The 18,264-nt window shown below is 36.4% G+C and overlaps 1 protein-coding gene across 6 annotated transcripts in view; it reads left to right on the forward strand.

Annotated features, from left to right (window-relative positions):
• The window catches only part of RPS6KA3 (ribosomal protein S6 kinase A3), a 173,633-nt gene that overhangs the window by 136,012 nt on the left and 19,357 nt on the right, over positions 1–18,264 (forward strand). For all 6 annotated transcript variants that reach the window (XM_054695817.1, XM_037512623.2, XM_037512625.2 and 3 more), the window contains 9 exons: positions 777–857; positions 1,622–1,701; positions 2,274–2,380; positions 6,872–6,909; positions 7,132–7,274; positions 7,471–7,541; positions 14,863–14,951; positions 15,132–15,196; positions 15,274–15,376. In XM_054695817.1, coding sequence (XP_054551792.1) covers positions 777–857; positions 1,622–1,701; positions 2,274–2,380; positions 6,872–6,909; positions 7,132–7,274; positions 7,471–7,541; positions 14,863–14,951; positions 15,132–15,196; positions 15,274–15,376 — 777 coding nt within the window. The remainder of the gene's footprint in view (positions 1–776; positions 858–1,621; positions 1,702–2,273; positions 2,381–6,871; positions 6,910–7,131; positions 7,275–7,470; positions 7,542–14,862; positions 14,952–15,131; positions 15,197–15,273; positions 15,377–18,264) is intronic.

Here is an 18,264-nt window from a genome sequence, read left to right on the forward strand (position 1 = left end):
TCAAATGATCACACAGCCCCCAAAGTTCAAAGGTATCATCCCCATTTTGCAAGTGAGAGGTAACTGAGGCCCCGAATTTAAGTCATTTGCCCAGTTGGTGGTGGGTGTGGTGTGGTTATACACACCTGGAGAGGTATGAACTTGTACCTCTGCATCATATACAGTCTGGTAAACCAGCATTGCCTCAATAAACTGGTAATACAGTTTTAAAGATTACAGATCAGAATTCAGATCTTTCTAACTCCAGAGTGTCTGCTCTTTCAGCTACACCACGTTGTTAACTCCTTCTGTCCTCTCGGCCCCTCCCTCCCTCAGAGTAGATCTTTTTGCTTATCTCTCTCCTTCACCATATCTGTTACATGTTATAGATGCTAATGATTGTGAATTGAGTTGATAGAGTTTATAGGGTATTGAAACCCATTTCATTTTTTTATGTTTTTATTATTAAGATGCCTCATTTTTTGAAAGTTGTACTTTTGGTGAACCATTTTCCATAAGTTTGATTAAAATACTTATAATTGATATTAAAGCTAATATCTATTTTTAGCTTAAAGCACAACTTTTATAAATAATTTCTGCTGGTTATATAATGTAAAAATACAGTTAGTTAATTTTGAAAATTCAGAAGTGACAGTTTTATACATACGGTTTTATATGTATAAAAATTTTTGTGCGTGTAAGCAAAATTTTATCTAAAATAGGCACCAAAGAGGTTTTATTTTAAAGATTGTTTCAGAAAGCTATTGTAACATAGCTAAATGTGCAATATTTTATAGTTCGAGACCGTGTTCGAACAAAAATGGAGCGTGATATCTTGGTAGAAGTTAATCATCCTTTTATTGTCAAGTTGCATTATGGTAAGTTATGAACTACCTCAGACCTCATCCCCCATTCCCTGGGCACATTCAGGTACACTAGCATATATAAAGAAATACTTGTGTGAGTTAATACATGTTTAGCAGATACATATAGTAAAGCTATGGAAATTAAATCCCATTATTTTTTAGAAAAACTTTACAACCTTTTCTTGCATTTAGCTTGTTTCTTTTAAACATTGCAATTTCTGAATGGTATCCATACAAACAAGTAATAATCACTGGTGTTTTTCTATAATAATAATTAATAATATAGTAGCACTTTATAGTCCCTTTGTGTTAGCCCAACTTAAAACCAGGGAAGATCCCTAATGTCAAGATCCTGAAACTTGTATCACCTTCCTTTATCTCAAAGCTATATGTGCTTTTTCTCAAAGGGTAAACGTACTCTCATTATGTACAATTAAAGGTAACCAACTCATATTTTTCTGTAGTTAAGTGACATGGGTTTTGTGGTTAAATAAATCTTTTCCTGTTGGGAATTTTTCTTACTGATCACCTGTTTTAGGAGAAACTATTGCCTGAAGGAAATCTAACAAAAGTCCTAGTGGTTCTTTACTAAGAAACACTTCATTTAGCATTCCCACATGGATACTAAGAGAAATCAGTGGTAATTTATAAAAATTCTTGTAGATGTGATATATTCATTAATTTGCTAAGTAAGTCATTTGTGAATGTTGCCCTTATTTAAGTATAGAGAAATAAATTACGGAAGACTAAACAGAAATTTTCATTTCTTCATTCAGCTTTTCAAACTGAAGGGAAGTTGTACCTTATTTTGGATTTTCTCAGGGGAGGAGATTTGTTTACACGCTTATCCAAAGAGGTATATAATTAATCTCTTTTTAATCTACTTAAATGCATCCTGTTTCAACTAAAGCTTTTGTTATATTTAAATATTATGCATATTGTATTTTCTCTAGTGGTGCAAATTTCTTATACTGATGAAACACACAAAGTTCTTTTTCTACCTTTTGTACTTATGAAACTAGGCTGAATTCATCAGTTCTTTGTCTTTTGTTCTGCTTCTTTGAATTATACTTTTTTCTGAAGCAATACTATATCAATAAGATATGCTTGAACAATTAGTAATGGAAAATCTGCATGCATTTTAAAGATCACTTTTCATCTCATTGTTACTGTGGTGGGGCAGCAATGGCAAATCTCTTTGTAGTTGGTTGTTACTTAACAAAATGTGAAATGATTTCCCCCACAGTGCATAGTCAGCATTTAGTAAGTGATAACTGATTAGATCTCTGCATATTTTTTCCATAGGTAAGTTGTAGCTAACACAACATGTAATTAGCATACTCATCATGTTTGAATATTTAAACTCTAGGGTGAAACTTTAAAAATCACAGACACAAAAATAAACACAGAAAAATTCTTTTATTTTAGGTGATGTTCACAGAAGAAGATGTCAAATTCTACTTGGCTGAACTTGCACTTGCTTTAGACCATCTACATAGCCTGGGAATAATCTATAGAGACTTAAAACCAGAAAAGTAAGGAATCATGCTACTAAGTTGAATACAATGTAATACAATTGTTTAGGAGGTAATAAAAAATTAAATTACTTCATAGAACTTCCACAAGCATTACATTAGAGCGCTTTACATTTCTGCTAACACTATGTATATAGTCTCATCTGCATTCTTTCATTTTTAGTAATGTTCAAACCTATGATCCTGTGTTTATCAGCAATTTGTATTTTTATGTAATTTTTCTGTTCATAATCTTTGCTCATTTTTCTTTTGGAATTTTTTTCATCATTGATTTGTAAAAAGCCTTTACAAATTAAAAACTTAAACATTAGACGTATAATGGAAATACATTTTTCTAGGTTATCTTGTTACTTCAACCTACACAAGTATTTTTTCTCAGCTCAACCAATCTTTTTTTTCATTTAAGATTTATTTATTTATACAAGCACTGGGGTATAAGCCAGAGGTGCGGGAGGGTGAGAGAATTCACCCGAGACAGAGCAGGGAGCAGCGGGTGAGACAGGAGAGGTCTGCTGTGCCATGTGTGACTCTCCCTGGCTGGCGGGGGGGCTGTGGACAGCTTCACAGCGCTGCACTCAACCTGCTGTGCCACTGGGGAGGCCCACGACCAATCTTTTCTGTTGTTCTTTCTTTCATGACTTTTATTCTTAGAAAGTCTTTTCAATCCGAGGACCAGATATTTTTCTTCTAATTTTATGTTTTCTTTTTTTATTTTTAACTCCCTCTAGAGATCTTTTTTGGTATGAGGGGTGACATGGAGCTAATGCTTTTCTCCTAATACCATTATTAAAAATATTCTTCTCTACATTTTGCATTTTAAGTGTGAGTTGAGCAAATACTACATTACTTTTTTATTAGTAGTTATTGGGAAGCTAGTAATATTGACATTCTACAGATTTCTCTTATTTTAATTTGTCATTTGCTATCTGATGCTTGAGTAAGACAATGTTTTGCATTTTTCAGAATATAAACTAAAGTCTTGCTCTATGAAGAATTTTTTAAGCAGCTTTATTGAGATGTAATTCACCTACCATACAGTTCTTCCATTTAAAGTATACAATTCAATGAGTTTTAGTATATGCAGGGACCAGTATATGCAGCTACCGTCTTTATCAACAATTTGAACATTACTTACATTAAAATGTTACATGAAAATTTTAAACTATATATTGCAACAGGAACTGAGGAAATGCTCCTTTGGAATTTTGTAGTGATCATATCAAAATTGTCATGTTTTCACAATTTTTATTTTTTATATATTTTTGTTTTCAGAAAAAATTTCATATGATTCTGTGTTTATTCCCCAGATAATTAATTTTTCTCATTAACAAAATGTAACTCCTGATGGGAACAAATATTCAAGCTATAGTATTTCAAAAAATATATACTTTAAACAAAAGATTACATATTCATAATAAAAATATAAGTGTTAAGTGTATTATATCACTTAATTGAGTGTTTATTATGGACCATTGTATTAGTAATAAAATTAAAAAGTGTGGGCCCTGTTTCCAAGATCAAGTAAGGTAAAATATAGGTTAACATTGCTTATAGTGAAATCTTTCACACACATATATATTGAGATGAAGCTATTAAACAGAAATGACATTTAATTGTTAAATGATCCAAATAAATACCACTATATAGAACTTGGGAGAAATTTAAATTTTTATGCCAAATGTCTCACTCTAGGAGTTTTCCAGATTCTTTTTAAACTAGAACTCTGTTATAACAGATATGACTGAAAATAAATATTTGAAAGGGAACTTTGCTTATTGAGAGTAATATAGTTGACTTTTCCAAAGATAAAGAATGGGCATGGTTCGTTTGCAACTGCCTGGATGGGCCTTGAGGAAATTATCCCAAGTGAAATAAGTCAGAAGAAAGACAAGTACTGTATAATTACACTCATTTGTGGAATATAAAGGAAAGAAATCTTTCAGACTGAAAGCTGAATGGTGGTTACCAGAGGGGAAGGAAGGAGGGGAGAGAACGGGTAGAAGCTAATTACTTGGTGCTAGGTGGTGAATGGAAAGTTGGTAATGGGCATGGTGAGAAAATGTCATCTTGGAACCAATATACACAGCATTACAAACTAATGTTACCTTAGTAAGAAAAAAGGATTTTAAAAAGAGAGAATGCAGCTCTTTTTTCCTCTCCTTTTCCTAATAAACTTGTCCTTTTTAAAATGTTTAATGAGAGAGAGAGACCAGGCATAGTTATTTATGACGAATACATTAGCGTAGAAGGTAGAAGAAATACCCTTCTAGCCATGGTTTTGTCTCAGAATTACCAAGAATGATTTGAGGTTTGTTTTGCTTTTTTGTTTTTAATTGTATTTTTTATTGGTAACATTGGTTCACAATACTGTATATAAGTTAGAGGGATTAGTCCATACCTATTCAGATGGATGTCTTTCAGATACTTACTAGACAGAAGGGGGAGAATTTCCACTATGCCTAATAATTCCCTTTGTATTCCCTAAATGTGTTGGCCTGCTTCATAATCAAGGAGAGTTGTTTTTTTTTTTTAATTTTTTTTTAATAGAGGCATGTTTTATTTATTTATTTATTTGTTTGTTTGTTTGTTTTGTTTATACATGTACTGGGTACAGTCAGAAGCGCGGGAGGGTGAGAGAATTCACCAGAGCCAGAGCAGGGAGCAGAGCAGGTAGAAGGACCGAAGTACACTGCTGAGGGGAGCAGCGGGCGGCAGGAGAGGTCTGTGCGCCATGTGGGACCGTCCTCCGGTGGCCGGGGAGCAGCCAGGGATCGAACCGGTGCTGCAGAGGCTGCAGGCAGCTTCGCAACCCAGCACTCAACCGCTGCGCCACCGGGGAGGCCCCTCAAGGAGAGTTTTTTATAACAAGTCTCTTGTTATGAAAGACTTGGAAAATATGCCCCTACTGCATTATCCTCAGTGGTGAACTTTAATGTAATCATAGTTGAATTGATCTAAGAAGATTGGGTAGTATTTTTGACACAGTAAAATTTTATTATAACAAAATTTGGCTTAAACATTTATTAGTTAGAACTAAAAGTAAGAAAATGCCCATATTGTGGGCTTTGAATGTAAGTGAAAGTTTATTACTTTTAAATTTCAAGTCAGTACAGTAAAATATCTATCCAGAAATACAATTATTGACTTACAACTTAGTACTTACACCCTTTTATAGCACCTTAATTAATGACATTATTCTCCACTCACATACCTGCTAAGGTCAGTAACCTGAACTTCTTTTCCATTTTGTTCCTCTTTATCATGACCCAAAATCTAAGAGATCACTAAATAGCTTTTCCCCACCTCTGAATTGTTTCCTAATACTGCATACTTGATTATCTCTATCCTTCATACAAACCTTTTATGGTCTTCAGTGCCCTGGAGGAAGTAGCCCAAACTATTTAGAATGCCTTATTGGCCCTTTGTAGATGGACCCTATTCATTCAACTTTTCTTATTGTCTGTGTTCTGCCAGCCACTTAACTGCAAGATGAATAAGGTCAAGCCTTCTAGGAGCTTATTTACTGGAAAGAAGAAAATAGCAAAGAGCATATACAATGAAGGGATAGGTCAATGAAAAACAAGGGAAGTGGTATGTTGAGAGGAGAATTATGTAGGTCATGTAAGGAAAAAAAAGTGTAGGCAAGAATGATTGAGTCAGATGTCTTAAAATGCTGAGAGAGCTATGGTGATGGTTCACAGTGAGTTGGTGGAATTTTACGGGGACTACACCTGAGAGGAGAAAGCAGACATTGTACAAAAATGAACAATGTGTAAAATATATATTAATTAACTAATTAATTTTTTAAAGATGTATTTATTTATGCATACAAGAACTAGGGTAGAGGCCAGAGGTGTGGGGGGAAGGTGAAAGGATTCACCAGAGACAGAGTGGGGAACAGAACAGGCAGGCAGACTGAAAACACTGCTGAGGGGAGCAGCTGGTGAGACAGGAGAGGTCTGCTGCACCATGTGGGCAGCTCCCTGGCCGGGGATCGAACTGGTGCTGTGGATTGCCTCAACAATGTTTAATTAAGTAACTAAGCAATGTTTAACTAAGTAACTAAGCAATTACAGGCTCTGTCCCAACCCCTTGTACCACCAGGGAGGCCCCTAACTAATTAATATTTAAAAAGGACCAAGAGACTGTCAACTCTAACATATTGGCATTAAATATGTGTACCCTCTTGTTTATTATACAAGTACTGGAGAGTTAGTTAGGTTAGTATGCGTAGCTTAGGAGAACATAGGTTTTTGTTCTTTTCCCAAGAGTTTTCAAGTACCCTTGGCTAATGAATACAAATTTATGACTTTGCCTTTGGGATTTGTTGTATATGTGTATCTGAAAAATAGTTTTTCTTTTCCTTTACTTTCTTGTTCACTATTTTTAAATGAATGTGGTTATCTGATGTTTAACTAAGTAATTTCAGTTTTAGCTTCTATAAAGCTGTTTAGTGTTTTAAAAAGATTTTCTGGCTTTGTTTTGTTTCAGCATACTTCTTGATGAAGAAGGTCACATCAAGTTAACAGGTAAAATTGCTCATTTTATTAAAGTATTCTTTAAAAGTATTCAACTCTAATTTTCCTTAAGGTTGACTTAAGATTGATCATGGTACAGATATTGAGTAATACATTGTGTTTAAAACTTGGACTAAATTTTTTAATAATAATGTAAAGGTTGGAATTCAATGTTTAAACTTTACATATGCAAATTATTATGGAATATTTATGTATTCAATATGTATTTGGCAGATTTTGGCCTAAGTAAAGAGTCTATTGATCATGAAAAGAAAGCATATTCTTTTTGTGGAACTGTCGAATATATGGCTCCAGAAGTGGTTAATCGTCGAGGTCATACTCAGAGTGCAGACTGGTGGTCTTTTGGTGTGTTAATGGTAAGGTTTGTGTTTGACTTATTTTTTTTTTTTGAGAAGTTCAATTATGAATGTAGTAGAAATGGAAATCACTTGTGTTACTATATACAGTGATTTGGGGAGATTTAGTTATAATTAAGGTAATGTATTTTTACCTTCTGGCCTTGAATTTCTGTGCTTATTGACTAATGCTTCTGATTATTTTGCCTTTTTGTAGTTTGAGATGCTTACTGGTACACTGCCTTTCCAAGGAAAAGATCGAAAAGAAACAATGACTATGATTCTTAAGTAAGTACTCTAATGAAGAGGAAATCTAAAAATAAATGCTTCAAAATAGAAACAAGATTTTCGAGTATTTGTTATAGTATAAAAAATGAAAAATTTATAACATTAATATTATGTGGTTTAAATACAAACAAACCCCCATAGATTTTGGAGTAGTCAGATTATCTACATGTTGGTGAAATATTGAAAGCTTTACCTTTAACATTTGAAATGTGGCAAGAATGCCCATTATTCCACTTCTGTTCACATTGTCCTGGAGGTACTAGCAAGTGCTAAGGCAAACAAAAAAATAAGGTTCAAGGTTAAAAAAAAAAGGAGAATAAAATTGTCATTATTTAGATAACATGAATGTATTCATAGAAAAAACCCAAATCTTTGCATACATTCTTGGACTGCGTCTCTCAGATGTATGCCATCACACCGCACCCACCAAGGCACTCATAGTCTTTCACCACAGTTCCATGGGCTCCTTTCAAACTTTGCTGTCCACCCTCCACCTCCCCATCTGGTAACCTTCACTTTATAAACAGATTTATAGAATTTGGTATTGGTTTGGTTTTGATTGATCCTTTTTTTGTTTCTTTATAGTCCATATATAAGTGAAACCATGTGATACTTGTCTTCTTCTGACTTATTTCACTTAGCATTATTCCCTCAAGCTCTTTTCATGTTGTTACAAATGGCAAGAGTTCATTTTTCTTTTTTCTTTAATCACTGAATAGTAGAAAATTGAATTTTGTAAGGATACTGTTTACAGTAGCATAAAAAATACTAAATAGCTAGGGATAAATCCAGCAAAAGTTAGGTAAGAACTCTATGAAGAAAACTAGATTTTATCTTTAAAAAATTTAAAATAACAGAAGTAACTTTTGTGACATTTTCACATCATGACAGATTCAGTGTTATAAAGATATATGGCTTCGGTATATCGGCAATATCCTGTAGAAATATGAGCCATGTAGATTAGTAGTGACATTAATGGATAAAAGGGAATAATTAAAATTGTAATATATTTTATTTAACTCAAAATACCCAAGATAATTATTGTTTCAAAATGTAATAAACATTAAAAATATTAATGGATATAAATTTCTTTCCTAATTTTTGAAACTCAGTATTTTATTTTATTTTTTAGAAAGATTTATTTATGCATACAAGAGCTGGGGTACAGGCCAGAGGTGTAGGGAGTGAGAGGATTCACCAGAGACAGAGTGGGGAACAGAACAGGCAGATTGACTGAAATACACTGCTGAGGGGAGCAGTGGGCTAGACAGGAGAGGTCTGCTGCACCATGTGGGTTGCTCCCTGGCTGGGGATCAAACTCATGCTGCAGAGGCTGTGGACAGCTTCATAGGTTGCATCTTAATACCTTGCGCCACCAGGGAGGCCCAAAACTCAGTATTTTAGTTAACACTTAGCGGGGTGAAGAGAGGCAGGTGGAGTACTGGCAAGGGTGGTTTAGTGGAGGGTGAGTGGAACACGTGCACATTGGGGTTACAATAATGTAACCCCACAATTAAGAAAACACAATTTGAGCTAGCCACATTTCAAGTGCTCAGTGACTGTATGGCTATAGACTACCATATCAGACAGCATAATTATAGTTTCAATATAAATTTATATCCTAATGGTTTTTTGTGTGGAACTTGATAATATGGAACTGATTCTAATATGATAATACAAAGGACTAAGAATAGCTAAAACAATTCTAAAGAATATAGGAAGACTTGCTTTATCAAGTAACAAGTCTTGCTATAACTTGTGTAATTAGGACATGGTATTGAAACAAATATAGAAAATAAGATTGTGCAATAGAATAGAGCCCAGACACAGACTTTATATATATATATAATACACACACACACAGACTCACACAGACACGTGATTTACAACCATTGAAAATTGCAGAGCAGTGGAGAAAGAACATTTTTAAATAAACCCTATTGACACTTCTCAGATCATGCTCATCAGTGATCTTTTGGTTACTAAAACCAAAACCAGTGGCAGGTTGTCACAGAAGTGACTCTGCCATTTGTTCATATAACACCTAATTGAGGTCATGGTATATGTACTTAGGATGCAGTGTGAACAGATTAATAAGATCTTCTGTTGTCTCATGAAGCTTACATTCTAGTGAGGGAATTAACATTTAAACAAATAAATACAATATCAGGTGGTAATAGGAGCAGGTGGGATACTAAACTAAAATACTCTTGAAATATGATGGGAGTCATTTTAGATGGACCAGTTAAAGAAGGTATCTCTGAGGATTATTTGACACCACTCCCTCTACTGCCTAAGTTCTTTCTACTCTTATCTGCTTTCCCTACCTCTTTAACCATTCCTCTTTTGGGCTCTTTTACATGATCATTCCTGCACTACGTGCTTTGCTTATTTTTTTAATTATGAAAATTATCAGACATAAATTCACAAAATGCAGTGAACATTCATGTAGCACTCACCCAGAATCAACAGTCATCATTTGCTTTATTCCTTTTTTCTATATTTTTCTACTTTACTGAAATATTTTAGACTTTCCAGACATTCTCTGTTACCTACTTTATATTAGTTTACATCACTAAAAAGTATGGCTGTTTTCTACATAACCTTTTTCTAACAAAACAAGTAATAATATTTAAACATTATCTAATGCCAATCTTTAAAATTTTCAAAGTTCCTCAAACTATCTTTGCAACCCCAAATCTAGTTTGTGCATTTCATTTAGTTGTATTTCTTAAGCTTTTCTTTATCTAGAACAGTGTATCTTTGTTTTGTCTCTGCCATTTACTTGTAGAAACCAAGGCCTTCAGGGCCTCCCCTGGTGGCGCAGCGCCTGCTGCTCCCCACGCCCGCTGCTCCCCTCAGCAGTGTATTTCGTCAGTCTACCTGTTATATTCCCCGCTCTGGCTCTGGTGAATTCTCTCACCCTCCCGTACTTCTGACTGTACCCAGTGCCTGTATAAATAAATAAATAAATCTTTAAAAAAAAAGGGAAACCAAGGCCTTCATTCTGAATTCATCTTGTCAAAAGATGAGGCCACCTCTCACTATCTGAAACAAAGACACAAAGATGATTTGGGACAGCAGCCCTTTTGCCCACCTGTACCTATCCAGGTGCTCCTCGCCGCCAACCCTCTCCCTTTGCAGGGTGGCAGCTCTCCTGCCCTTCTGTGACCTGTGACCATGCCAGGACTTCTCTTCACTGACCTACCTTTGCAATGCAGTAGAGACGGCTCTCCTCCCAAGGCTACCTGCCTGCGACTGTGTAGACCTCTCTTTCAGCAAAACTGTCCCTTTCGGGAACAGCTCTTTCTGCCCGCTTCTGCCTGTGCAAGCGCTCTTTACCCTCCCTTCCCTTTTATAATAAACCTGCCCTTTTGGATCTAAAAAATAAAAAAAAAGATGATTTTTTTTTACTATATTAAAGGAAAAACAAAGCTGGTCTGGTGGTCTCTCCCAGCAAAGTAGACCACTGATCTTCTATGAGATCTTAGGAAAGCATGGAGTTCAAGCATTGGCAGATTTTCAGGGCCGTAGTGGGATGATACCATCTGTAAGAGCGTGGGTACTTGGATGGGACTCTTGAGCAGTGGGCAGTCAGGTATGGGTATTTGAGTCAGTTTCGTCTTGTTTGACTTTCACACATGAAGAATTGTTACTGATTAGGTATTCACCTAGGCGAGTTGTCTTCAATCACTTGAACGTATTTAAAACCAACTGAATGAATGTAAAACCAGTTCTGGTGGCTTTCTTGTTACCAAGATTGCATACAATTATATTTTTCCTAGGAGCCTGGAAACTTTTTTTATTATCCTGGTGATATTATTTAATTTGTTGTTTTTTCCAGTTTTAGGTTAAACTTTTTGGCAAGATTGTTTTATGCTGTTGTGCCCTGTTGCATCATGTCAAGAGATTTCTAACACTTGGTTGCCCTACTTTAAGTGAAGCATTCCATGGTTACAGCTGATTCCTTAGTTGTAAAGTTCCCTGTCAGACTTACATCCATTGAAAATTCTAATTTGCAGCAACGATTAAGAATTTTAAAATGGTGATTTTCTAATTGCTATTATTCCTACCTCATTGTTAGTTGGTATTTTCCAAAACAATGCACTTTCCCCCATCAACTAGGGGTATTTAATTATCTTGAAATAAGGCAGAATAAAGGCTTAATTCTTAATTATTTCCATTTTTCAGAGCCCTTAATACTTCCAGTCAAAGTGGTGTCCAGTGATTTGAGTTTTTATGTTAATTTTTACTTTTTTTTTAACTATATTCAATTCGTGGGATTTAATCATTAGTGTGCTTCAGCCAATTGCATTCATTATTTTTAATGCCCAATTTGTTTTTTCCTGACTACCTTTTAAATGTTCTTGTTCCCCAGGGTTCCATCTCTCACATGCTTTAATTCCCCTTTGCCCTCATTTTCCTGGCTCACCTCAGCCTTTCCTATAACTACTCTCAATATTTTAATCACTGCCAAATCACTCTTTCTTATTTTAACTCATCAGCTACCAGGCCTGATTTTCTCTTTATTCACCTACATGGCTGTCCCAAAACATTTGCCCTCCATAACTAAACATCTTTAAATTGAATTTGTCTCTATTTGCTGTTCTTTTCCTTTTCTTGTATCCCAATAAACTTCATTTTCATGCACCCTATTTCCCAAGACAGAAACATGGAAATCAGTTTTTATTTTTTTCTCTCACATATGCAGGTATTACCAAATTCACACTTAGGATTTTTTCAGTGTTCCAGCCATTCCTCTGCATTGTACTGCTTACAGTTCTCAGACAATAGGCATCTCCTCCCCAGGTTCCTAAGTAGAATGCCTACTACCTGCCACCAGTTCCCATGCCAGATCATTCTGCTACCCTTGGAGTTCCTTCTTAAAAATAACTCTGTTCTTGTTAGTCCACTGTGTAAAGACCTCCTCTATATCTCTGTTACCTAAACTCAGTGTTTTATGGCTATTCATAGAGCCCTCATTCTATAAGATGTTAATAGGTATTCTCCAAAAAGAAGGAAGTACTAGAAACAAATGTTTAGAAAAATACTGATTTCCAGATTATTCTAGATTTCTCAGCCTTTTATATGCAATGTATTCTACTGTATGTCTCCAGCAGGGGATGCTGTAGATAGCATTCTACAAACTCATTGGTTCATGAAATTGTTGCAAGTATCTTGAGAGATGAATGTTATTCAGTAAAAAACTGAGAGAATACTGGCCAAGTGAATAAATCCTTGACCCTTAAATTGCATGTAAGGCCTTTCACAATCTTTTGTATTAAATTAGATATCCTTTACTCTTCATATGCCTTTGTCATTAGTACTCTTCCCGTATACCCTGAATTTCTATCTTAATGTACTAACTAGGGTTATCTATATCTGTCTTCCCCACTGACCATTTGGGGTTATGTTTATATCTCTATATTCTCAGTACTAAGCAGTGTCTAGCACATAGTAGCTCAATAACAACTCACTGAATAATGAATGGATCTATTTCTAAAATAGAAATTTCCTTGCTGGCCATTTTCCCTAGCTCTGTTATTATATTCATACTAACAAGATCATTGGTTTCCTTCATTTATATGTTGGGGGAAATAATAAAATTACATATTAGAGCTGAAACACACCCTCAAACTCATCCAAACCAGTGCTTTTCCAACAGCGTGCCACAGACTCATAGATGTTCCACAGACTGCTTTCCCAGCAGCTCTTCTTCCCTGAAGGGCTGTTAAAAAGAAAAGGAATAAAAAATAGGCATGGGAAGCAAATATTTAGTATTTTTTTTCCAAAATACAATGTCAAACATGTTGATGGTGTATAGGACAGACTATCAAAGGAACAGATAAGTTCCCGCAAAGAGTTAAGATAGGATCAGAAGGAGCTGTAAAATCAGTTTTTTAGAGTTTTGTTTTTATTAGAAATGTTGGATTTCTTAATCCCTTTTGAAAATGGGATTCCATGGATACAGTTTGGTAGCCCTTGGTCTAACATCCAGTCCCTTTACTTATGAAGTGGTAACAGATCCAAAGAAATTAACTTACCCAGAGCCAGAACTAAGATGATTTTACTCTCACAGTCATGCTTTTTGCAAATTCTGAAAGATGAAGAAGTACATTAGATTATGGGCTACAATTCTTTTTTTTTTTAAGTGTTTGAGTAAACACAACAGCTGCTTTTTTTTTTTTTAATAGAGGAGTGTTTTATTTATTTATTTATTTACTTGTTTGTTTGTTTATACATGCACTGGGTACAGTCAGAAGCACGGGAGGGTGAGAGAATTCACCAGAGCCAGAGCGGGGAGCAGAGCAGGCAGAAGGACCGAAGCACACTGCTGAGGGGAGCAGCGGGCGGCAGGAGAGGTCTGCGCGCCATGTGGGACCCTCCTCCAGTGGCCGGGGAGCAGCCGGGGATTGAACCGGCGCCGCAGAGGCTGCGGGCAGCTTTGCAACCCAGCGCTCAACCGCTGCGCCACCGGGGAGGCCCAGATTATGGGCTACAATTCTTATGTGTTCACATAAAACCTATGTACAGGGCCTCCCCAGTGGCGCAGTGGTTGAGCACTGGGTTGTGAAGCTGCCCGCAGCCTCGGCAGCACCAGTTAGATCCCCGGCCTCTGGGTAAGGGTCCCACATGGCGCACAGACCTCTCCTGCTGCCCGCTGCTCCCCTCAGCAGTGTACTTTGTCACTCTGCCTGTTCTGCTCTCCACTCTGTCTCTGGTGAATTCTCTCACCCTCCCGTGCTTCTGACTGTACCCACTGCTTGTATAAATAAATAAATCTTTTTTAAAAATTTGTTAAAAATAAAAATTAAAAAAAAAACCTATGTACAAATGTTCATAGCAGTTTTACTCCTAATAATACAAATTGGATAGAAACAGAGACTAGATTAGTAGCTGCCAGTGGTTAGGAAGAGGAGACGGTAGATTGGTATGCTTGTAAAGGAGCAGTGGAAGGGATCCTGGTGGTGATGGACCTATTCCATTCATTCACCGTGCTGGTGGGTACTGGGACTTACACATGCAGTTAAAATGCATGAAACTAAATAAACACACAGAAGTGTCATTAAAACTGGAGACATCTGAGTGAGATTGGTGGATTGTATCAGTGTCATTATCCTAAATATGATACTATGCTATAGTTTCATAAGATGTTCTAGGGGAAACTAGCTGAAGGTACACAGGATCTCTGTATCATTTCTTAAGAACTCATTGTGAATCTATACTTGTCTCAAAATAAAAAGTTTCATTAAAATTTTTTTAAATAGAAATAAAGATACCGCAAAAAAATGAACTGTTATTTTATGGATTTGTTATTTAGAGCCAAACTTGGGATGCCACAGTTTTTGAGTCCTGAAGCCCAGAGTCTTTTACGAATGCTTTTCAAACGAAATCCTGCAAACAGATTAGGTACAAATTTTAATTTGTTTCTTTTGTATGTTTATTGGTATCTGTTATTTTTGGAGGGGGGACCAAGTTTATATTGTGGGATTATGAAATATTAAGGCAACTATTAATAGCAAAGACTAGATAAGCTTATTCTTTCTTGAGATAAAATTACCATTAATCATAACTAAATAATTTTAACAGGTGCTGGACCAGATGGAGTTGAAGAAATTAAAAGACATTCGTTTTTCTCAACAATAGACTGGAATGTAAGTATGTAATGAAATCTTACTTGCAGTGTTTTCTTATAATTTGCATGTTGTGTTAAGTCTCTTTTTTACTCCAGAAACTGTACAGAAGAGAAATTCATCCACCTTTTAAACCTGCAACTGGCAGGCCTGAAGATACATTCTATTTTGATCCTGAATTTACTGCAAAAACTCCCAAAGGTAAGGGGACAACCTGGACAATATCGTTTTTCTTGTTTGATCAGAAATCTTTTCCAATTAACTCTTTATGCTGCCCTGATATCTCCCCTTTATCCCCTATCCCTGCCACAGTAACTGTTAGCAAATCCTTTTCAGCATTTTATAGCACTTAACATCCTTGTTAAATCTTGGCAAATTATGTTGTGCCTTAAACAGTAATACTGTTTATATGGAAAAATTATTTGGTTGTATATTTGTTTACCTGTAGTTATTTTTACATGAAATAACCTTCATTGTAAATAATATTCTTTAAAATGTGTAATATTAGGTGGCATTCTGGGATTACTTGTAAAGTTCAAATCCCAAGCATAACTTAAACTTTAAGTAAGGTGTAATAACCAAAATGACTCATCTTCTGTATCAGGCTTTATCCTAAAATTGTGTAAACAATGACTGTTATAGAGAAGTAAACGTTGAAATTGTAACCTATATTTCATTAATTAGCATTTATATACATAATGATGTGTTTTGCAATCTAATACTGAAAGGCTTCCAGTACCAGCTTCCAACGTGGAGGTGAGTGCCCTACACCAACAAATAGTGCTCTGTACACCAGCTGGGTGTCCTGCAGTGGAATTCAGTTCTGACACTATATACTGAGAATGAGGTTCCACGGGTTAAGGGCTCAATCCCAAAAGACTGTCCGGTCTCCCTGCTGCATAAACATGTAGGTGGAGATACAATCTCTTTGTATGTTACCTGCTTAACATTACTGTTTTTATATTCCTATCAATGATTACATTTTTTCCTCCTCTCAGTCTATTTGTAACCTGAGTCAGGGACTCATCAGTGGCATTTAGTACCCATTTCACAAGAATCCCATTATCAAGGAGTCCTAGAAATTTCTCCACCCATGACTATTCACTCCTGTGCAAAAGGCTTGGGTCCCTAGTGTGGGCTTTAACCACAAGGCCCCACCTGGCCCTTTATTTCAATCTTTATCTTGATTATTTTGCCTACCCACTGCTCAGGAAATTGCTGGTCAGATTTATGATTATAGGTTCTACCTTCTGACTTTTCTAACTTCTCCAAACAGAGGCAAGTAGAAAAGACTTGTTTGGGGTCCTTTAATATTGGGATACCAATAATGGGGTGTTCTGACTGCCCAACCTTTGGTAGTGTTGTATTGTGTTAACCCCATCAGTGTCCATTTTATTCATCTCATTTCTTAGTAATCATCTAAAGATTTCCACCCTGCTGGGAAAAGTCCGGTCACCTTCCTCTTCCTGTTTCCTCTTTGTTCTTCCCATTTCAATATTTGCTTTATTCACCTTATTTCTTAGTAACTTTAAATTTTCCTGCCTAGTAATGAAGATTCCCTTGACTCTCCCCTCAGCCTCTCCCTAGTTTCTGGTTTATCAACCTAATGTTCTTAATTAACATAAGTAAGTCCTAGAAGGGGAAGTTGAGACAACAAATTCCATTAGACTTCCAGAATAGTTTTTTGGTTATGCAGTAATAAGGTTCTATGGGGTGTCCACGTGAAAGGGACCCACAGCATTTACCCTGACCTGTGTAAACAGCACAGTGGGCAAACATCTTGGTCATTATAAAACTGATCCCACCTGGCTCGAATAAGCAGCATATCACCTGCTTTCACTTGGGATATTCCACTTGGCATTCCTTGGGGCACATGGACAGTCTCCCTTCTCAGGGTAAACAGACCTTACAGGGGCTTTTATTCAGCCCACAGAGTAGCTGTTCCCTCTCATGTGAATAACCTCCTGTGTATCTGGATCACATATATAACAGTCTGTGATTGTTCCATAATGAGCTGTGGGTTCTACATCAATGCATACATGCTCTTCCACTCTGCAGCATTCAAATCGAGACACAGCTGCCAAATTAGTCATTCTTAACACATTTCAGTAAAGGTACCTCAGGAAGCCAAGGATACCCATCCACAAAATGAAACAACTCCTTCATGCATATATTCCCTGGTTTTAGCAGTTTTTTGGTTTTGCAGTTTCCCATATTACCGTCTCAGTGATCAGCGATCTTAGAAGTACTTACTGTTGTCCCTGTACAAATTCTACCTGGGAGGACAGCTTTCAGGCTAGTAGTGGAAGTTCATCTCACTAAAATCTGAGTTTGGTCTAGCATCAAGATCCATCCCAGCATTCTCTTCTATTCTCTTTTATTTAGTTCAGCTATTACCAACCCAGCAGTCTCGTCTACTTTTCATTTAGCTATTAGGTAACAATAACCAAAGGATTCAATAGTTTGCCTTTTCATCGTTAATTTGCATTTCCTTATCCATCCAATGAACCAGTTCCCTGAAAGTTGGGTCCACTTCTAAATTCTACTGGTAGCTTTTACCTTTAGTAATTGAGCACTGCATAGCTGCTGCTTTGAACCATAGGTGGCCATGTGACCACCTAGAAATCAAAGGTTCCTCATCCCGCCACCCTTTCATCCTTTCTCTTTGCAAACCACATGTTTCCATGAGCCAAGGCCATTCTAACAAATCCCACTTTTCTGATATCAACAAAAAGGGTGTTCTCTAAACTCAATTTCACTGTGTGGTGGAGTTTCCCCACATCTCCAGCAATGCTTAGGATATCAGCTGAGTGTCCTGCAATTCAGCTAAATTCTGATGCTACCTGAGATAACATCAGGTTCCACAGGTTAAGGTTTCATCCCACAATACTGCCTCTTCAGCTCTCAAGTCAGACTTCCATTCACAAGCCTGGAACCAGAGCTTCCCAAGTCCTCCTCCACAATCTCTATTGAATTGCTAGAGCTGCTTACAGAACTCAAGGAAACACTTATTATTGGGTTACAAAAGGATATGGTAAAGGATACAGGTGAATGTCCAGATCAAAGAGATGCATAGGACAAGATTTGGG

This window comes from Talpa occidentalis, unplaced genomic scaffold, assembly GCF_014898055.3.
Source record: "Talpa occidentalis isolate TD23 unplaced genomic scaffold, MPIMG_talOcc4v2.1 talOcc4.15, whole genome shotgun sequence".
Classification (NCBI taxonomy): domain Eukaryota; kingdom Metazoa; phylum Chordata; class Mammalia; order Eulipotyphla; family Talpidae; genus Talpa; species Talpa occidentalis.